This window comes from Ostrea edulis, chromosome 3 (assembly GCF_947568905.1).
Source record: "Ostrea edulis chromosome 3, xbOstEdul1.1, whole genome shotgun sequence".
NCBI lineage: Eukaryota > Metazoa > Mollusca > Bivalvia > Ostreida > Ostreidae > Ostrea > Ostrea edulis.
The window spans coordinates 23,576,125-23,595,916 of NC_079166.1; the positions used below are offsets into that span (position 1 = coordinate 23,576,125).

Consider the following 19,792-nt stretch of genomic DNA (forward strand, 5'->3'; position numbering starts at 1 on the left):
GATTTAAAACGTTCTTCAATTTCTTCCATTAGTTAGTTTATACCTAAATAGTAAGAAATGTCAAGGATACGATATGGGTGTGTTTGCGTGAGGCAATCTCTTATCGAAATTCTGTGGAATTAAGTTCATTTTCTGGTGTGAAAGTTTGTGTTTTGGATCCATAATAATTCTTAAAACTTACATGCAGATTAGTATACCAATATGAATCGTAATCTGTTAAATAATGAACTATTTGAATTTAATTTCTTTGGAACTTTGTTCTTTTTACGTCGGGCATGGAAAACGTCGACTTTGGGATTTCACTTCCCCAAATCAAACTGTGAATGAAATTACACCATAGCATTCTTGGTTTTAAACGTTACATATCCTGCCTTGCTCAGAGAAACCTTTACATGCATGCATAATCTTTTCATGGGTAATCTGGATAAAAGTTTCCAACGATTAATAAAGGACTTTGATACATCTAGTACCTTACAATTTTTCTGTCCTTAGATAATCGATTGTGCAGGCGGACATGCATGGGCAGTTTAGTCCAAAATTGGGCGGACATATAGCGAAGGCAGATATATTGTGTAGGCGGACATGTAAGGACTCAACAAACATGTATTTAAAAAACACCTGTCGTATTTGTTAAAATATCTACAGTCAGGGGCGGATCCAGGAAATACGGTTACGGGGGGGGGGGGGGCACTGTATGAGGCAGGGGGTATGTTGGTGCCTCGAGGCCTCCAGGGGTTGAAGCCCTAGAAGCTCCTGGATTTTACAGATTTTATAGGGCTTGAAATATGTCTCTTATTTAGTCATTTGTACTATTTTCTATCATTTTTAATAAGGTGAAATTAATAAAATGACGCAAATTTTAAGGGTTTTGGGGAAAAAATTAAGTTCTCCCGATAAAGGAATTCAAGAAATAAAAAGATTCTGTCATTTATTTCTCCGGGAGTGGAAGAAATTATTGCTTCTTTTATCGCTTAGTACATTTTTCTAAACAAGATACCACGATTTACCTTAAATTTGAAAATTTAAGTGGGGCACCGTCTGCGCCCCTCCCCCACCCCCTTGTATACGCCACTGACAGTTCACGTTTTCATGACTTCATGAAAGTGAAACGATGTGCAACAACTGCGCAGAACGCGAACATTCGAATTGCACCCGGCGTCGTTAATTGAGTGAAAACACAAATGCAAGATTGTTTTTGAAAAATGGTACACGGCACAGGTGTGTAATCAGCTGAGCAGGTCTTCCGAAAATGACGAGGTGGAAGTTCGATCTATCACTCACCCGGAGTAAAGTAAAGTAAAGTAAATTTTATTTAAAGTCGGCACTATATACATTCAACATGTCTATGCAGATGCGGATGGAGGCACATGGAGCGAAATGGCTAACAAAGCTCTGTGATTACATACGAACGAAACCTGAAATCGTTATAGAAGGAGGAATATCATTACACACATTGGGTGTTGGTTAAATTGCGACAGTAACTCAGAAATCGTTTGAATCGTTTCACTGACTAAATTATTTTATTAAAGAGATATACGTACACATCATGACATGCTGGCTTCTTTTATTCAAATTCCTTGATACGTTTGAATAATCGTGATTTATATTTTCATTATAACTTTCAAATAGTTAAATCCTGATTGGTGTAAATTTAATATACAATGTTCTGTTTTACGTTCTGATTCGTGTAAATTTAATATACAATGCACTGTTTTACGTTCTGATTCGTGTAAATTTAATATACAATGCACTGTTTTACGTTCTGATTCGCGTTTTAATATACAATGTACTGTTTTACGTTCTGATTCGTGTAAATTTAATATACAATGTACTGTTTTACGTTCTGACTCGTGGAGAAAACACGACGCGGACAACCTTATATGCGGTATATTTTTGTTTGAAAAGTGTTTATAAATGATATACCATTAATTGGTTTTTTTTGTGTTTTTTTTTCAGAATGGTAATTGTTTCCTTTTGATATAGTAAGCACAATTAAACGAATATATCTGATGAAAGTTATGCCTGTATATACACATTGTACTTCGATTGACGGAACCAGGATTTGTCCTCACAAGAAGGGAAGGGGGGGGGGGGCAATAATAGGCTGAGGTTTTATTGGCTCCAGGGTTTTGAGGCTTTAAGGTTACTTTTATGGACGATTCTAGCTATCTTTATACATAATCAAATTGATGATCTAAATAACAACAAATAATTGATTTGTTTATCTTTATGCCATTGTTTTTATATATATAATGTCAAATATTATGCTTTTACTTTTGTTCTACTATCATTTTATTCTATTTTGGTCACAGAAGGAGGAAATGGGTTCGTGACTCCCTCAAATTTCACCACCGCTTTATATTACAAAGTGTTATTTAGGATTATTGCTTAAATTACTCTTCATCTCCACCAAACTAGATTTCCAGCAAAAAAACAAAAAAAAAAAAGGAAAAGAATTTCCATTGTGATTTCAGCTACAACAATCTTCTCTCTTATCATAAGATTATTACTGAATATGGGCGAAACCATTCAGGGCGGACAGGTAACGGGGACGAAACTACTGGGATTCAATAGCTTTATTATATCTATACGCACACAATGATGTGTTTGCTGAAGATGATAAAGCGTGTGGTTATGATATGAATTATAATCAAGAAAATTTTTCATATTTCCTCTCCTATTTTATCCCTAAATCATAACTCTCACTTTCATCTCTACATTTCATTAAGTATCGTCTCTCTGTGTGACTATTTTTGCCTATCGGAAATTTCTACTGTAAGGATGTTTCGTAAGACTAATGATTTGCTTGTCTACAGACATGACCTTGCTTCGAAAAAGCCCGGCCAGAAACCAAACTGAAGGCTAGATTAATATTTTTCTCAGCAAATCTCAAGACTGACGGAATCTACTTTTAAATATGAGAGCATCAGTTCAATATTTCCATTCAAACATTTCTCATGGTCTTAGCTGAACAAGGTAGCCTAATTAATGAAATGAATGAATTGTACAAATGTAAATCTACTATTGTCACTTAACTTTTACGTAAATTCTAAATCGAATATTATGAATATGGGGTTACTCACATCCTTTCTTACTTATAACATGACTTTGATGGAACATGCAAAATGATCAGAAACTGCATTATTGAGAAAAAGATGTCTAGCACTATCCCAGTACAAATCGTATGAATGGGATTTTTTTGAAAATATGGAACTGCCCCAAGTATGCATATGCTATCAGCTTCCAGTGGAAATCATCTTTCTCCATCAATAATGCATTTCTTTTCCATCATGACATAAAAGAGGATTTGTATTTACAACGACAACAATTAAGAATATTACATCTTCCGAGAAAAAAGAAGTAAGAACGCAAGACACAAACAATTATCAAGCAGACTCTTCATTATGTTATTTCATTCTGCAGTGAATATTTGTTAGATGAAACTATCAGAGGCTAAAACGTGGAAAATTATTTGTTTTCTTGCTATAAAGAAATTTTTTCTAACAATGTCATACTGCTTGATTTTAATCCATTACTTTGTATTTTTGTGTGTTATTGAAAAGTTGTGCGCAAGTATGTTACCACTATGCTTATTTGTTTGCATGTAAAACTGTACTTCGTACTGTACTAAATCTGTATCATTGGTTTATTCTTTATGTAATTCTATTAAAACCATGTCTTCAAGCTAAGAGCATCGTATTTCAAATTTAGATTGAAGAATATCTGGTTTATATTGATAGAAATATATTTACGTATCTGTGTAACGTATTTACATTCAATTCTAGGATCGTACCTGGTCAATTCCAGGGTTTGGGGTATTCAACAATAACTAATTTAAACTAATTGGTATGATTTTAGTGGACTGCCAAAATACAAATATGTCCTAACCTTATCTAGGTTAATTATAATCAAACAGAGAATCGCTATATCAATCAGAAGCAAGCAAAGATAAACTGGTAGTGCTAACTTAACAAAATGTAGAGTCCAGTCGCCCTCGGATTACCCTATATACTGTAGGACGCCTTATTCAGGACGGACAGTATATGTGGTAGCCCTTCAACCACTACACTCACTGTAGGATGCCTTATTCAGGACGGACAATGAGTATAGCGGCCTGGACGACGGTCTGTTCAGCCAATGCGGACGACACCAGAAACAAATTATGGCTAGCCTCCTTACTGGAGGTCAACCTCTTCGTGGCAGACAGACTTCTGATAGCCTTCCAAATTCACTCTCTAACTGTAAGAACAGGCGAGGAATTGTTTACCATGAATACTTTATTAGTACCCATACTCTCGTCCTCTCAACTTGGCTGGGTCTTCTATCTGAATAACACAGACGACTGCGAGTCTCGATATTTATACACAAATGAGATCACGTGATATAAACAGTGACTAATTAAGAACTCCGCATGGTCGTACCTCAAATATCCGGAATCATTACATCTGTACTTTGCTCTGCTATACTGACATATATCTAAAACAATACTGCAGCAGACTTTACAAAGGATTGCAACTTTAAAAACGTATCACCAACTGAATACAATGTGTCAGACAGTTACTGCATCAACGTCAAAACTAGACACAGGTCTTGTTCTTCGACGAGTCCGAATTTGACGTTAGTAATATTAAGGGAGCTTCAGTGTACCGTCGCACACCGTTGCGCACATGCTATGTAGACAAGCGTGTCCTTTGTCGGTGGTGGTAGCATTATGGTACAGTATCGGGTGCGGTTAACACATATTTTTGGTCACTGTTAGTTAGTTTGAATGGAACCGTAATTACCATACGATTTGTAGACAACGTTCTTTAACGTGTGTTTGCACCATTAATGCAGCAGAATAGGCAAACAATGTATTAATATCTCTCAAGGACAATGTGCACTGCATCGACTTTCTCGATTGACCCGCTATGTCCCCGGATTTAAACTCGATAGAACATTTGTGAAAAAAAAAAAAAAAAAAAAAAAAAAAAAAAAAGGGGGGGGGGGGTAGATAGTTGTGTGTACAAGACCTATACCCTAAGCCTAAGAATCAACAAGTACAAGTTAAAACAGTGGCGGAACCTTCCCCAAAGGAAACTTACTAGTTGCCGTCAGTGAATGACACGCGCCGTAATTAGCGCTGATGGTGAACACACCCGGTAATAGGGACAAAGACCACATATCGTCACACCCATTTGAATTCCATTTCAAAATATGCAGTGATTTTTAAAGTCAAAAATGCTTTTGGATCGTAGCTCCACTGCATCAATATTGTCTGTCTCATATGTTTGTTTTCTTTTAGCTTGTAAAATTCTTCTTTTATCTGTAAAATTCCTTCTACATTGTTGATGAACTACATCACCAGGTTTGGAAAATATTGTTCCTTGACGCTCTTGACTGGCATTATTCAAGCCCAGACTTCCCTTTTCCGTCAAAATTTGTCGTTCTGAACAAGGCACAGCTTCACAGCAAATGATGCACAATTCTCCAGTTGATGCCATAGCTGAAAAATATCGTTAGGTATTGATAAAATTTAAAAAAAAAAAACCAAAAAAAAAAAAAACCAAAAACCCCACATTCCTTTAAAATGCTAACATTTTAACATAAACGGCGTTCCATACTTTGAAAAATTGACCAGAACGGCATGGATATAAATACTGTATTGCTTCATCATTGTTACGTATTTGCATTCATAATGCATTAATAAACGTTTTATTTATTTGTTTATCTTAGATATGAGACAACAAAATACATTACAACCTTCTAAGTTGTATTGTAAATGCATTTGGCCTAATGTAAATACGAGAATAAAATCTGCAATTACATTGAATTTTTGAGTGAATATTTGGTGTCATCAAGGCAATTTGTGAAAATTTGATTGATAGTAAGTTTACTTACCTGTTAGAAATGCAATATATAGAGGAACACTCAAAGGAATCGGCATTTTATGTATTATTTCCGTACATTGTTATCATTGCATGTATTGTTTACGTCATACACTCATGACGTCGCAATGGAAAATCAAGTATGGAATATCACTCAGGACATCGGTTTTGAACAAATATTACGCGAAATAATTATCTTGAATTCTCTGAAACGGCTCGATAGAAATCGGTGGATTTTTGATCAGATATTCCTTTTCACTTATACATCATGTCTGTATTAATAAAAATTCTGTTGCAATTAGGTAAAGTTAAATTCTTAATTTGACTGGACTATTCATGCGTTGCTTCTCAGGGAATATTGAAAAAGTATGAAATCAGAAATATTATCAGACTTTATGAAAAATATTAAATGATTGATTGATTGATTAATTATTGTTTACCGTCCCTCTTGAGAATATTTCACTGATATGGAGACGTCACCACTGCCGTTGAAGGGCTGCAAAATTTAGGCCTATGCTCGGCGCTTATGGCCATTGAGCAGGGAGGGATCTTTATCGTGCCACACCTGCTGTTACACGGGACCTCGGTTTTTGCGGTCTCATCCGAAGGACCGCCCCATTTAGTCGCCTCTTATGACAAGCAAGGGGGCACTGAGGACTTATTCTAACCCGGATTCCCACGGGACAAATATTAAATGTTACCCCCACCCCCACCCCGAAATATTAAATGTAAGAGATTATTGAATCAATGAATTAATAATAACATAAAAATTATAAACCATTGATTTAAGTCCGACAGTATATCAAATATGTTGATCTTTTACTTATCCATTCAAACCCAAGTTCATCGTCGGAAACCCACGGTTGATTACGCTTCGTTCCTCTCTCCATCACCCGTTGCGGATTCGAACCCTAAGCGAACATTTTATTCATTACGGCGCGTTTGATTTGTCTACACCGACCACAAAGTGTACACCTTTCCGTAATCAAATGTAAAGGTGTGCACTTTTTAGTGTAAACCTTCTTCATCCTGTACAGGGCATACATTGAGTATGTATTGGTAAATGCACTGAAAAATTCAGTATGGCTGACAGTTGGTGAGACGGAAAATTTGCAGATGTATTTTCTCCGGATTTTGTCAGTTGTAAAATGTATAAGAGAATACTTCCACTGTATTGTATGTAGTCGTTTACATGAGTTTAAAATATATCTTAAAGAATAAATAAAAACGATTGATATTTCGTACAACCATCAAAAACAAGTTCGGACCCCCCCCCCCTCCTAAATAAAAATCAACAGCCATTTTAGAGTATGTCCTGGTATTTTCAGTCCTGGAGGTTATAAAAAAAATTGACCACGTGTTCATACCCAAACTCAGTGTTCTAAATAATTATAAATCTTTTATCAAATCATTCTTCATACTCAAATGGAGTATATGCTCAAGATTTTTCAAGTATGCTTCGGAGCTTGCTAAGAGTTGTACTCAAAATAAAATGGTTGAGTTTGAGGATGAATACGGTAACACTTTTATAACCCCCAGGCCTGATGTATATAAGTATCTATAAATGCACATTAAAAAATATATATATTTTAAGGAAAATCTCACATTCTAATGATTATTTGTTTTGTAATTCATTTGCATTAAAATTAGGATCTCCTCAGCTGCTGAACGTCCATATTGAATACACCACACTAAACTGCACTTGATTAAAGGTGTACACTGACTACAGCGGGTGTACAACGGTGTACACAAATCAAGCGCGCTCACTCAAATTTATGCATCGCTCGACATTGGAAATGCATGGGGAGTGATCCCCCTTTGCTTCATTGAAAAGAATTATGGACAGGCAGTATAATACTGTAATAACAATTGCGTTATGATTTACATGTGCTATGCCGAAATAGTAGTCATAGTTTGTTGCATGGTACACTCGCCTCCGTCTCGTGCATCATGGGTCAAACTTAACTACTTTTTCGGCATAGTACATGCAGATCATATCACTATTACAAACGTAATGCACGCGATATGTCCTCCAGGAAAACATGTCAAATGTGGACGACTTTTTTTTACCGGGTTCTACTGGTGGTACTGAAACAAACTGGAGATGTACTTGTCCACTGTAGGCATTAGTACTCCAATTATTCTGATAAATCCACGAAACAAAATGATAAACTCCATTACACGTCGCTCTTTTAATAGATGCAGACTGTGACACATTTAGCCCGCGCCCATCATTTGTCTTCAAAGAAGTACACTATTTACCATTTACAGTGCAAAAGTAACTGGTCGCGATAGCTCAGTGCTCGGGAGTTTGCTTCGTAACAGAAGGCGACTACGATTCGTACCCAAATATATATCTACTTTGTAATGAGATGTTGTCCTTTAATTTATAAAAGGACTGCAGTACGTGGACAGTAGGCATGTGTTTCTAACAGAAACTTTATATCTTAGGTTAAAATAAAATGTGGGTTTTTTTTTTTTTCAAATCATGCAAATATTTCGTTATAAGACTGTAAGTTAGAATTGTAATTATACATACAAACCTAATGGATATGACATAGTTGTAGCTTTCACCTTTCACCTCAGAATTAAAATTTGCAGGAATCTTAAATGTTCAAATCCCACAGAGAACACAGTCTGGCCTAAATGATAAGTTAACGTTTTGGATTTCGTAGACGAATTTAATCCAATGATATGAATCTGGCAAAAAAAACCCATCTTGATTCAATGACAGCAGATTCAAAGGGGTTGCATCCTACCCCCGATTTTAGTTGAATGTTGCTATCTTCAAAGTGTCCCAGAAGTCAAATATACATTTTGGTTTATCTTATGTATTTTTAAAAATAAATACCGATAGTAAAATTCTTTCAGTTATTTTTTAAATTTTTAATCAACAAACGATATAATGGGCAAAAACAACTTTTATCGTAAATTCACACCTTTACGATACCGAAAACGAGACTGAAAATGTAATACCGGATCTGACGTCACAACCCATCATTGGCGGTTTCTTCACAACAAGACGAGAGTATAAGAGAAGAAAATATTCGAAGAGAAATGGCAAGTGTGTAGTTGCAGGATGCAACAACAGGCCCTCGGACACCGTTTCCGTCCACGAAGGACGAGCGACAGAGAGCTGCATGGACTCGATTTGTGAGACTGACCCGTGCAGAGTGAACATGATCGTCCCAGTATACTGTTGTTTGTAGTGCGCATTTCACGGACGAATGTTTCGAGGCTCAGTTTTCACTGATGAGAGAATTTGCAATTCCTGCGAAAAAACGCTTCTGCCTGGTGCGATTCTATCGCTTTATCCTAAGAGGAAAGTGGACGACCTCAACCTTGCCCTCCTTTCTTTGCCCGAGCCTAAACCCAAGCGCCAGGCTGCCGTCAAGCTGGAAAAAAATAGGGTAGATCGTGTGTAACTTTATTATGAAGATTCCATCGGTAAGAAAGTTTATAATCTTTATTGTAGTCTGTGACGTTGATTAGCTTTTTTTTTCACTTTATAAGTTACAATACACGTACCATATAACGAGTTTCTTACATGACCCCATCTGATCAAGACCCTGGATTAGATTGCCGTTTAAACATATTCTGTCATATAGATCCACTGACCTATCTTAGTAATGTGATCAAGAACTTAGCATAATTTAAATATACGTAGACTTCTATTACTCTTTTAGTGGGCAATATTATTTTCCAACACGATTAAATGTTAACATTGTAAAGATACCAATTCTGATCAATCAAGTGAAGGCTGAGGGGTGTAGAGTGGGTGGCCTGTAACCCATGTTATAACTCCTACATGTACATCCTTTGGATTTATACGTTAATGAAAATTAAATTATTTCCAAAAATAATAACCCCTCTTCACTAATTTAATTTACACAAATCATGGGCAGATCCAGGAATTTTGGAAAGGGAAGGGGGTTATACCATTATTAAATTTTAGTTGTTAAAGGGGGGGGGGGTCCACCATCTATATGTGTGGGTGTTTTTTTAGCAAAATTTTCTGATGAAAGGGTAGGGTTCCGACCTTCGGGATACCCTCCCCCACCTCCCCGCTGGATGATCAGGATCCCCCCACTACAAATTATTTCAATATTTACATGCGGAAATTTTATTTCAAAATAATAATATAATTACAGTAAATACATTATAAAGCACTATCGTAACACTTATTTCATCCTTTTTTATTGGGAAAGGTTGATGATTGCTCCTCTACATTTTAATGAGAATTCCTCAAGGCTGCATGCCATAACGAAGGAGGGGGACCGACAATTTAAAATCAGCTTCCCGAAGTTCAAGCGTGGGGAATATAGTGTTCGTAGGAAGCCTGTTGATCCAACATTTAGTAAGAATGTACTTCTAAAGATAATCCACTATCATAATTCATATCAAAATTAATTGGCATGGCATTTTCACTATTTTTGCATTTGTCACTTTTCTTTCAATCAAGTTTAAAACAGCAATAACAAAGTTAATGGGAATTTTTATTATTTATCAAAATACAATACATATAGTAAAGAGCAATTTAGTTATATAAGGATATAAAGCATACATAAAATTTTAAATAGGGTCCATTTATTCCAGGCCATCAGTCCTGATGAAGGAGACTTATTTGGCCTTTGATAATTATATATGACTTCTTGTATTCATGTACTTTATTATGTGTACAAAAACTAATAAAAAAACCAACAAAAAAAAAACCAAAAAAAAAAAAACCCAGTGTGCACAGACATTATCATGAGTAAATCATTTCTATGAATGCATCATACTGACAAAAATACCATTGCTGATCTGTTCTCCAAAGATGCCTTAGCTATCATTTTAGTTTGACATAGTATATTATTTATTTTTCCCATAGATGTACATGTAACATGTGTATCAGGTTCAACATCACAGACGACGATATCGAAGAAAACGACGACACCGGATAAAACGACGACACCGGAGAAAACGACGACACCGGAGAAAACAACACTTTACCCCTCCACCCAAATGTCGTCAACCAAAATTGAAATGACTGTCTCCCCGACCCATCAGAACAATTCTACAACAGTGTCTGACTTCATGAAATTTATCGAACCAGCAGATGATGAATTGACATGTAAGTTCAGGATACAACGAGCATTGCATGGACTACAAACGTCAGGGTTCAGGTATCCTCATGATTAAAGAATCCTCGGACGAGGGGGAGGGGGGTACAAAAGTTTGTAAACACACTCGTTTTAAAGCTTTATATGAACAATGTCAAATGTAACCACTAGAGTATTCATGTGGATCATTGTAGTACGGAATAGAACGTAGTATACGGGCAAGCAAGGAAGCCAATGTTCTTTGCTTGTTTGTTGTATGTCCCGTCGAGAATTTTTCACTCATATTGAGATCTCGCCAGCCGTATTCAAACCTATGCTAAAGCTCTCAGAGCTATAACGGATGAGGGTTCTTAACGTACCAACGCCTGCAGCAACCTCCATTTTTAAGGTCCCGTGATTCTCACTTCTACATGTCTAGCGTTTGGCAAAGGAACAATCTTTGCCAACATTTACGTTTTTAAGGATGTTCTCTCCTGGTTTGAATTTTTTCCAGAAGTATCAAACTTTTTTGATAAACCATTTTAACTGATACGTCTTTATTCGAAAGACATTTAAAACATAATAAAGAGTATGTTAGTGTGGACTTTAAAGAATTACAGCCCCTCGCAGTTGCCCTTTCGCTGAAACTTAATTTTTCATGAAAATAACCAATTTTCACAAGAAACACACTACAAAACAAATATTAAGGAAAGAATAATCCAGACCTTCTTTTATTTTATGACAATTAAGCATAATTGATTATTTCAATAACTTTTACATAAAATATATCACCAATTCTACAAAAAATTAAGTATTAATTAAAATAATTGGATAAAATATCACACAAATTTGAAGAGCTATTTCATCAAAAAATTCAACCTAGGCAGAATATTTGTATCAAACTTTTTCTGAAATTACTAGTGTAGATTTAAATTATAGTTTTGCTTAATCTAAATGAAAAAAAAAATGTGTTGGGTAGTGTACATTGTAACAAATATTTGAACCATATTGTGTCCCCACCCCCTTCTGACACTGACATACATTCTAAACAATAACAATATACGATTTGTTATAAAATGTGTATTTTTCAATTCATATTTACAAATTCTATATATTTATTTCATTATGTGATAAATAATCAGAAAACATAAATAATATATGCATATATACAATACTAATTCATTTTAACTGAAGAATGTGTAAAACATCTATCCCCGCATCAGCGTTTTCTAATTTCCATGCACTGTGACCTTGATCTTTGACCTTCTGACCCCCGAACTGATAGGCATCTTCCCTTCTTAGTATGTATCGATATGTCCAAATTTGGTTTGAATAGAATGCAAAGTACTTGAGTTATTATCCAGAAACCAGTTTTAACAGTCAACTTCCATGTGACCATGAGGAAGAAAGCTGCACTTCCTGGTATGGTTCCTCATATGTTGATAGCACGACTCATCCCTCTTACTGTGGTTACCAAATGGATGTAGTTAAAAAGCAACATCGGAACTCAATTTCTATCAATACTGTAAATTCTTAACAATAGAACAGACTATACTATTAGGTTTATCACCAGACTGCTAATACACCAACTTCAACTAACTCCAATTTTTGTCTAACCAGGGATTATGTTTTTATGTCTTGCTCAACAAATTGTTACTCTAAAAGAATTTCTTATGCAAAATGTTATAGATGAATTTGTTTGTGCATAAATGACTGTTTATGAAATATATGCTGAAATTCTAATCAGGATTTTTTTTAAATGTGCATTTTCAATACCCTATAAACAAATTTTACTATCATTAAAACTTTTTAACAATTAGACTTTGAACGAAAAATTAAAATAAAATTTTGATAAAATAATTCAATTTTCCAGAACTGATCAGAAACAAATTATCGATGTAGTAGCCCAATAGAAAAATATCTATACATGTATATATAGTCAACAAAATTATCTTTTGTTTTAACTAATTTGTACACGAACGGCGCGCCATAGTTCTCTAGATAGGAGAAACCCCTTTTTCCCTTTGAAATCTTTTTAATGAATTAAAGTCGTTGTATATGTTGGCGATTTTTTAAACAATGATCTATATTACACTTTTTAATCAAAATGATGCTTCAATAATGATACATTGAACGTTAGGAGCGAGATTCGCTCATGACCGACTAGGCGGGATCGGGATCGGGAAGATCGCAGATCAATTTACGTACAAACCTATTAGTATATATTAGTTTGTAGATTTTATTTTCATAAAAAACTCTTGTATATTTAAAAACTTACAAATTCATTCAACACTATATCAGCAACTCTGGTTCGAGTACTACATCGCTAACATTCTTCCATTCTCCCCTCTCGTCTGACACTATGTACAGTACACGTACTGTTTCACCATGTTGTGCCTGCTTGTCTGTAATTTTCTTTGTCTGCTACTCACTTGTGAGAATATCGGATGCAGACTGATATATAACTGCCGTTTTAATTCTAACGAATCGCCCATGTATGTTTCTGGACTGCTTTAGAATAGAATAAATGCGACACCGTACAACGTGCGCCTTCGAGCTCGAGTTTGTTTACAATCGTAACGTCATCATGAATGTCGTAAAATGAGGGGGGGGGAGTAAAAAATTGTCATGTTTTAATTAATTTTTGTTAGTTTATTAACATTACTTACAAACAAAAACAGATATTAATGTTCTATTTTGTGCATACGAAATAAAACACACGCAGCCTCATATTTACGAATTTAAAAAGCATGGAGACTCACTCGCGGGAAAATTACCACGAGAGTACATCCTTAGAAACGTTTGACGCGACCATGTTTAGAGAGCAGGTTAATCTTGCGACCTTCCGGTTACGAAGCGAACTCTCAGTACAGCAAAGATAACGCATGGAAGTCTGTGAGGTAATTTACAATGGTTTTTCTATGCACAGATTGATGATATATTCTTAGCATAGTTTGAATGTTTAAGAGGAAGCAACTTGGCAACAACACTGACATTGTATGTACATGCCTGTATGGGAAATGTCAAAAGTCCTGGGAAAGCCTAGAAAACCAACCACACATGCGCCGGTAATTCTTCTGGGACTTCACATTTCCTACTGAGTTCAAATTATACATACTTTACACAACGAGGGTAAGGCATGAATTATTTGTTCGGAAAAGTTTGTCTTGACCCCCCCCCCCCCCCCCCCCCCCCCCCGTACTTTATATTCAGTAAAAGCAAAAACCAGAGAATGTCCAACTTTTAACAAGAGTGGAATTTCAAAATCACACAGGATATTTGCAATTACTTTAAATTTATCACCTAAGAAAGGAATCTTATTCTTCTTTTCTTGATGCGTGTATCATAGGGAAAATTGAACGTAGTGCATAGATGGAAAAGTTTTCAAGAAAATAATTATCAGATTTATTTCTTACCATATAATTCTCATTTAAATATTTTAAAACATTGACTTTGATTTTTATAAAACAAGATTTTATTTTCATTTTAACAGGACGTATCAATGCACAACATGAAGTTGAAATAAGGTTAACTTTGATGCAGAAATCAAACGAGTTGTTCAACCAAGCTAAATCGCCGTAATTTCATCATGATAATAACTATCTTAATTTCCACTTTCTTTATCAGACATTATCGCTGGTGCTGGGGGAGGATTTGCAGTAATTGTTATAATTCTGATTATAGTGATTTGTGTGAGGTACAGAAACATATTCATTCATCTTCATTCCTTATTGTAATCTATACATTGCTATACGTCTTCAGAAGACACTGTGCTTTGTCTTTAAAGCTGCATCTAGTTTTATGTATTAATCATCGTTGTTCCTACACTAACCTTTCCTTGTTACTTACATCCAGATATTTACGCCCTTAGTGTATACATTCACTTTGCAAGTGCAATGTTTTATATTTCAGAATGAGAAAGAAAACACCTGGAAATAAATCAGTGAAAGGTGAATTAGATACAGACCATAAAAACGACGCCTACGACCATGAGGCTGATCTACCGTATAATCCTTTGTATCATTCTAACAAGTCAGCGGACGAGGTGGGATACTCCACCGTGGAGGAACAGCATCATAACGCTGTACTGCCATTACAAACAAACACCGACCACTCCCATAACGCTAAATCACCCGAGACAAACAATCAAAATAAAGACTATACACCTGATATACCAATGTACGCCATCCCTATTAAACCAAAGAATACACCGACAGAGACTACAGGTGGCGCTGTGTATGTCGTCCCTAATAAACCAAATAATACACTGACAGAGACTGCAGGTGGCGCTGTGTATGCCCAGAAAAACAAACCTAAGAAAAATACCGCCCAGGCTCCCCTCCGAACACATAACCAAGAGGGGCTGGTCTACATGCAAGTTGAACACAGTGATGCTCCGATTACCCAGAATGCACCACACTTAATTATAAATGCCAGTACTGCCGAGAACGTGATGTATGCTGAGATACAAAAATAATAATTCAGACAATGTGTAGGTGAGATTAACAAAACAAATTTCATTGTCGCGAATATTTGCAGCTCAGTGACCAAGATAACTGGACAGTGATTGTGTGTTGGAATCCACAACATGGAGTATGTGTGTTGGTTACTCATTTCGTTTTTTTCTACACGTCTCATTCATTCTAAAGTTTATAACACTGTGTATTTCAATCATTTAAACCTCTATATGAATGCCTTTTTAAAACATTCTGTCTCCAATATATGTTAGATATTGTATACCCTTACACATGTTTCATTAAATTACAATTATTTCTTCTGTTGGTTTCTTAAAGATGTATTTGTCGTATTAACGGGGTTTTTCTTCGAGGTTAAAAACCAAAATTTTGTCAAACTGATAAACTATGAAAAATAATACGATTTGAAAATTTTGCAATTGACAAATTATTTACGAGTTGTGAAGAAGTACTGGTCTACTCAATGTAAGGATAAGCGTTGATTTCTATTGTATATTTATAACGTTTACGGTGAATGTGCGCAAGCGCAAGCAAAAATATGATTAGAAACACCCTGTGAGGTGAGGATTTCGTTTACAGTATGCAATCGTACTGAACGGCGATTTCATGTGGAATATGAAATTGAACACCCCACCATTGTTCAAAGTGATTCTCTCTACCCTATTTCTGTCAGACTCTTTATCGATGAATGTGTCCCGCCAACGGCCTACAGACCGTCCACGCTTTCACGTCGCCATGTAATTGTAGGGCATTAGCTTGATTAATTTTTAATCCTATTGAGTTAAATTGCATAATTTACATAAAATGTATAGCTTGATATAAAACGCATGATTTTATTCCTTCGATGATATCCAAAGCCTGTAACATACAAAGCTTTAAAACCTATCCTACAAACACGGCTTATTGGTAAATAAGTACCATTAAATAGAAAAGAGAAAGGCATACGTGTAATATATCAACGCATTACATTGTACTGCACCTACACACTAGACAGTTCATTAGAACTTGGTTTGTACAGTTTATTTGTGACTGGGCAGTTGATTTTGTACTACACTATAGCATAGTTCTGAATTTTGTCGGGTTTAAGTATGTATGTATTGTTCTCTATGTTTAACGTTCGAAACACTTACAACGTATTTGAGATTGCTAAAATTGAATGTTAGACTTGAGACGGGATGTTGCTCATCACATTTCAACATTCGTCACTGCTGATCATCTTTCTTTATATCTCCTGTCTCAACAAGGAAGTTGGCTATACAAATTGACCACCCCCAGATATTTTTATAATAAATTTAGAATAAACACATATTGAAATGAGCAGGATTTTATCTTATCATCCGAAAAGGTGAAGTTAACGAACAATGATAAATCTCATAACTCCTATAAGAAATACAAAATTATGAGTTGGGCAAATCATACATTATAAACATTCATAATCTAATTTTAAGGCATGGATAGTAAATGGGAAAAAAAAAGATTCCTCTATCATTTTATACCGTGCCTGTGTAATACAGTGGATTGGTCCTGATGTACTACATTTTACATTTTACATAAAGATGAATGCGATATTCAAAAAACATCCTCTTCTACTCCTGAGCATTAAACAGTCAAACTTATGACAAGATATTGATAAGCAACGAGCCTTTTACCTAAAATGAGATTCATGACTTCTGGGATGAGAGTTCATGCCACAGGGCAGGGGTGATTTGGTCATATATTGAAAATAAATTATGCATGTATACCTCTTATATGTCTTAGAAAATCTTCTTTACCAACGTTCGTCCCGAAATTTCGTATACTTCCCAAGATAAGCAGAATTGAATTCGACAAAATGCCTGCTATTTTTGGTCGACTTTTAGCTGGGCTCTGGCACTATACGACTAAACAGAATGTTTGAGCATTGCAACAAGCTAATTGCATAGAGTGTTTCCGAATTCATTTTTGCATATCTTGGGAAGTATGCGGAATGATGGGATGAACTTTGGTAGTAATGTAGATTGATTATGTATAAATATATCAAAATACAGAGTAGAAATATATACCATTTGGTTTCTCATTTTTACATCAGCTAATTCGGGTACCCTATACTTAGAGTTCCATAACTTTACTCTTTTAATAACGGTAAATTCGACCCCAGGCGATGCGATTGCTTGGGAACACAATGTGTAAAATAGATGCATAAACTGCATTTGTGATCAGTAAACTAAAACATACATGGTTACATAATAGAGACGTATTACACATATATGCAAGCTCCGGTCAGCTCAGTATATTCCATTACGCTACAACTCCAGTATCATGCACATTATTCGTAGGGGGGGGGGGGGTAGTCCCGGAGAATTACACTGTACGGAGTTTGACATAATTATATGTACAAGAACGCACAGGCATGTTTTGACAAATTAGCGAAATGTTATAAATGATCACATAAAACATATCATTTAACAAATAAATAAATATCTAATCCATTTTTGCAATTATATTTGGACATTTTTATCTGTAGTTTAGTATTAACAATTCTATTTTGACATTTTCATTCTGTTATTTAGGTTTAACAATTCTATTTCCACATGGTTACCCCTGTTTATGGTTATTGTGTATATTTGTTTTAACAATTTTGGTTTCTTAACAGTATTTGAGGTAGCCCGTAAGTTAAGTGAATTGAAGGTTTCCGGGTGTATGCTTCTGATTTTTTTTATTCAAATAGAATAGTATATCAGCATCCATATTATTATGTTATGATTTATTTCGACCGTAAATTATAGACCAAAGAACTCGTAGTGAAGAGGAACCCAGGAGGTATTTAGTATTACAGCGTTAAACTCTAGCTTACTTTAACATTGTGATTGGCTTGACAACACAACATTTAATAAGCTGAAAATATTTTCTGAAAGGGGAGACCAACCAGAAAGAAAGTAAATAAAAATAATGTTTATGAATCGCTATGCCCCAAATGACATGTTCAGCGAAACGCTTTAAGGTCAAGGTCACAAGGTCTAAAACTGTGGTTACTGAAACAATTCTTGTCATAAAAACTGTACGCATGAAATAGGAGCACCTTATCACTCACCATTCAACGATTAAACAGTCGCGGAAGTTCAGTGGTAGAGCGTTCGCGTCGTAACCGGAAGGTCGTGAGTTCAAGCATCGCCACTATATGGAGACGTTACCAATACCGGTGAAGGGTTTCAAATTTAGGCATATTCTCGGCGTTTACGGCATTGAACAGTGTGGGTCCTTTAGCGTGCACCCACACTGTGGCCGGGACATCCGTTTTTAAGGTCATCTCCGAGGACCCGTGACATTCACACCTGATGCCGAACTGTCACTACCTGTTTTAAGGACTTAGGTCTGTCGCGGCCGGTATTCGAACTCCGACCTTCCGCATGCGGGGCGAACCCTCTACCTCTAGACCACCACACACTAGATTGTTTTAAAAAGAAATAAAAGACACATAATAAAAAACAGTAGGTTTTAACGTGTGCGAAAAGTTCCAATTTTCCTGTAAATTTGTCAGTTTTTATAGATTGTACTATTGTTGCGAATTACTCCCGTAATGCATCCGTTAGTGTCGGCCTACTCGTCGTTGGTTTTTGTTACGAACTGATTGGATGCGATGTCCTGACTCGTAGCCGCCTGTCTTACGGAACTAGTGCGTTTGAATAGGGCGGCTGGTGCCTGCCGTAACAGTTCAGCAGTCTTCTTATATTCATGTTGGTCAATTGAAGTTTGCGCGCTAAATTGTACGTGCAAGATAACTCACGGCACTTTCAGATTGGTAATTTAATCGCCCCTTGTCCATTGTAAAATGAACATATGGGTAAACACTTCTAAATTATTTTTACAATAACCTTTTAGAAATACACTGTAACTTTTAAAAATAGCGGTTAAGAGATAAGAAACAATAATAAAACTTATTAACAGAACCCCCCCCCCCAAAAAAAAATAACTCCCCCCCCCCCCAAAAAAAAACCCCAATAAAAATGAGACAAAAAATATAAAATCAGAATAATAAACAGAAAAAAAATGTTAAAATCAATATTTGCTTAAAAAAAAAAAATTCACAAATTATAAACAGACACAAAAATCTTCAAAAATATGAAAATAGAAATCAATATGTTGAATTGAGGTTGTAGAAAAAAATGTTAAAATTAAAATCAAAACCAGAAATATAAATATTAGAAATGAAATGGAAAAGTTAAGAACAAAATGTTGAGATTTGAATGTGACACTGATATACCTCCATATTTTGTGGTCACGGAGATTTTTCAAATACGAAATTTCCGGAAAATGCACGTATGTTATCACGTTATCTTCTTACATCAAGCATCCATTTCCTTTGTATCGTGACGTGAAAGGGTGCCTGCTT

The 19,792-nt window shown here is 35.6% G+C and overlaps 1 protein-coding gene across 1 annotated transcript; it reads left to right on the forward strand.

Moving 5' to 3' along the window:
* Positions 1-14,556: 14,556 nt before the first annotated feature.
* LOC125674854 (uncharacterized) lies at positions 14,557-15,720 on the forward strand (the record flags this gene model as incomplete). Its single annotated transcript, XM_056157595.1, has 2 exons — positions 14,557-14,645; positions 14,861-15,720. Coding segments are annotated over 2 exons (654 nt in total), but the record flags the coding sequence as incomplete, so codon positions are not given.
* Positions 15,721-19,792: the final 4,072 nt, after the last annotated feature.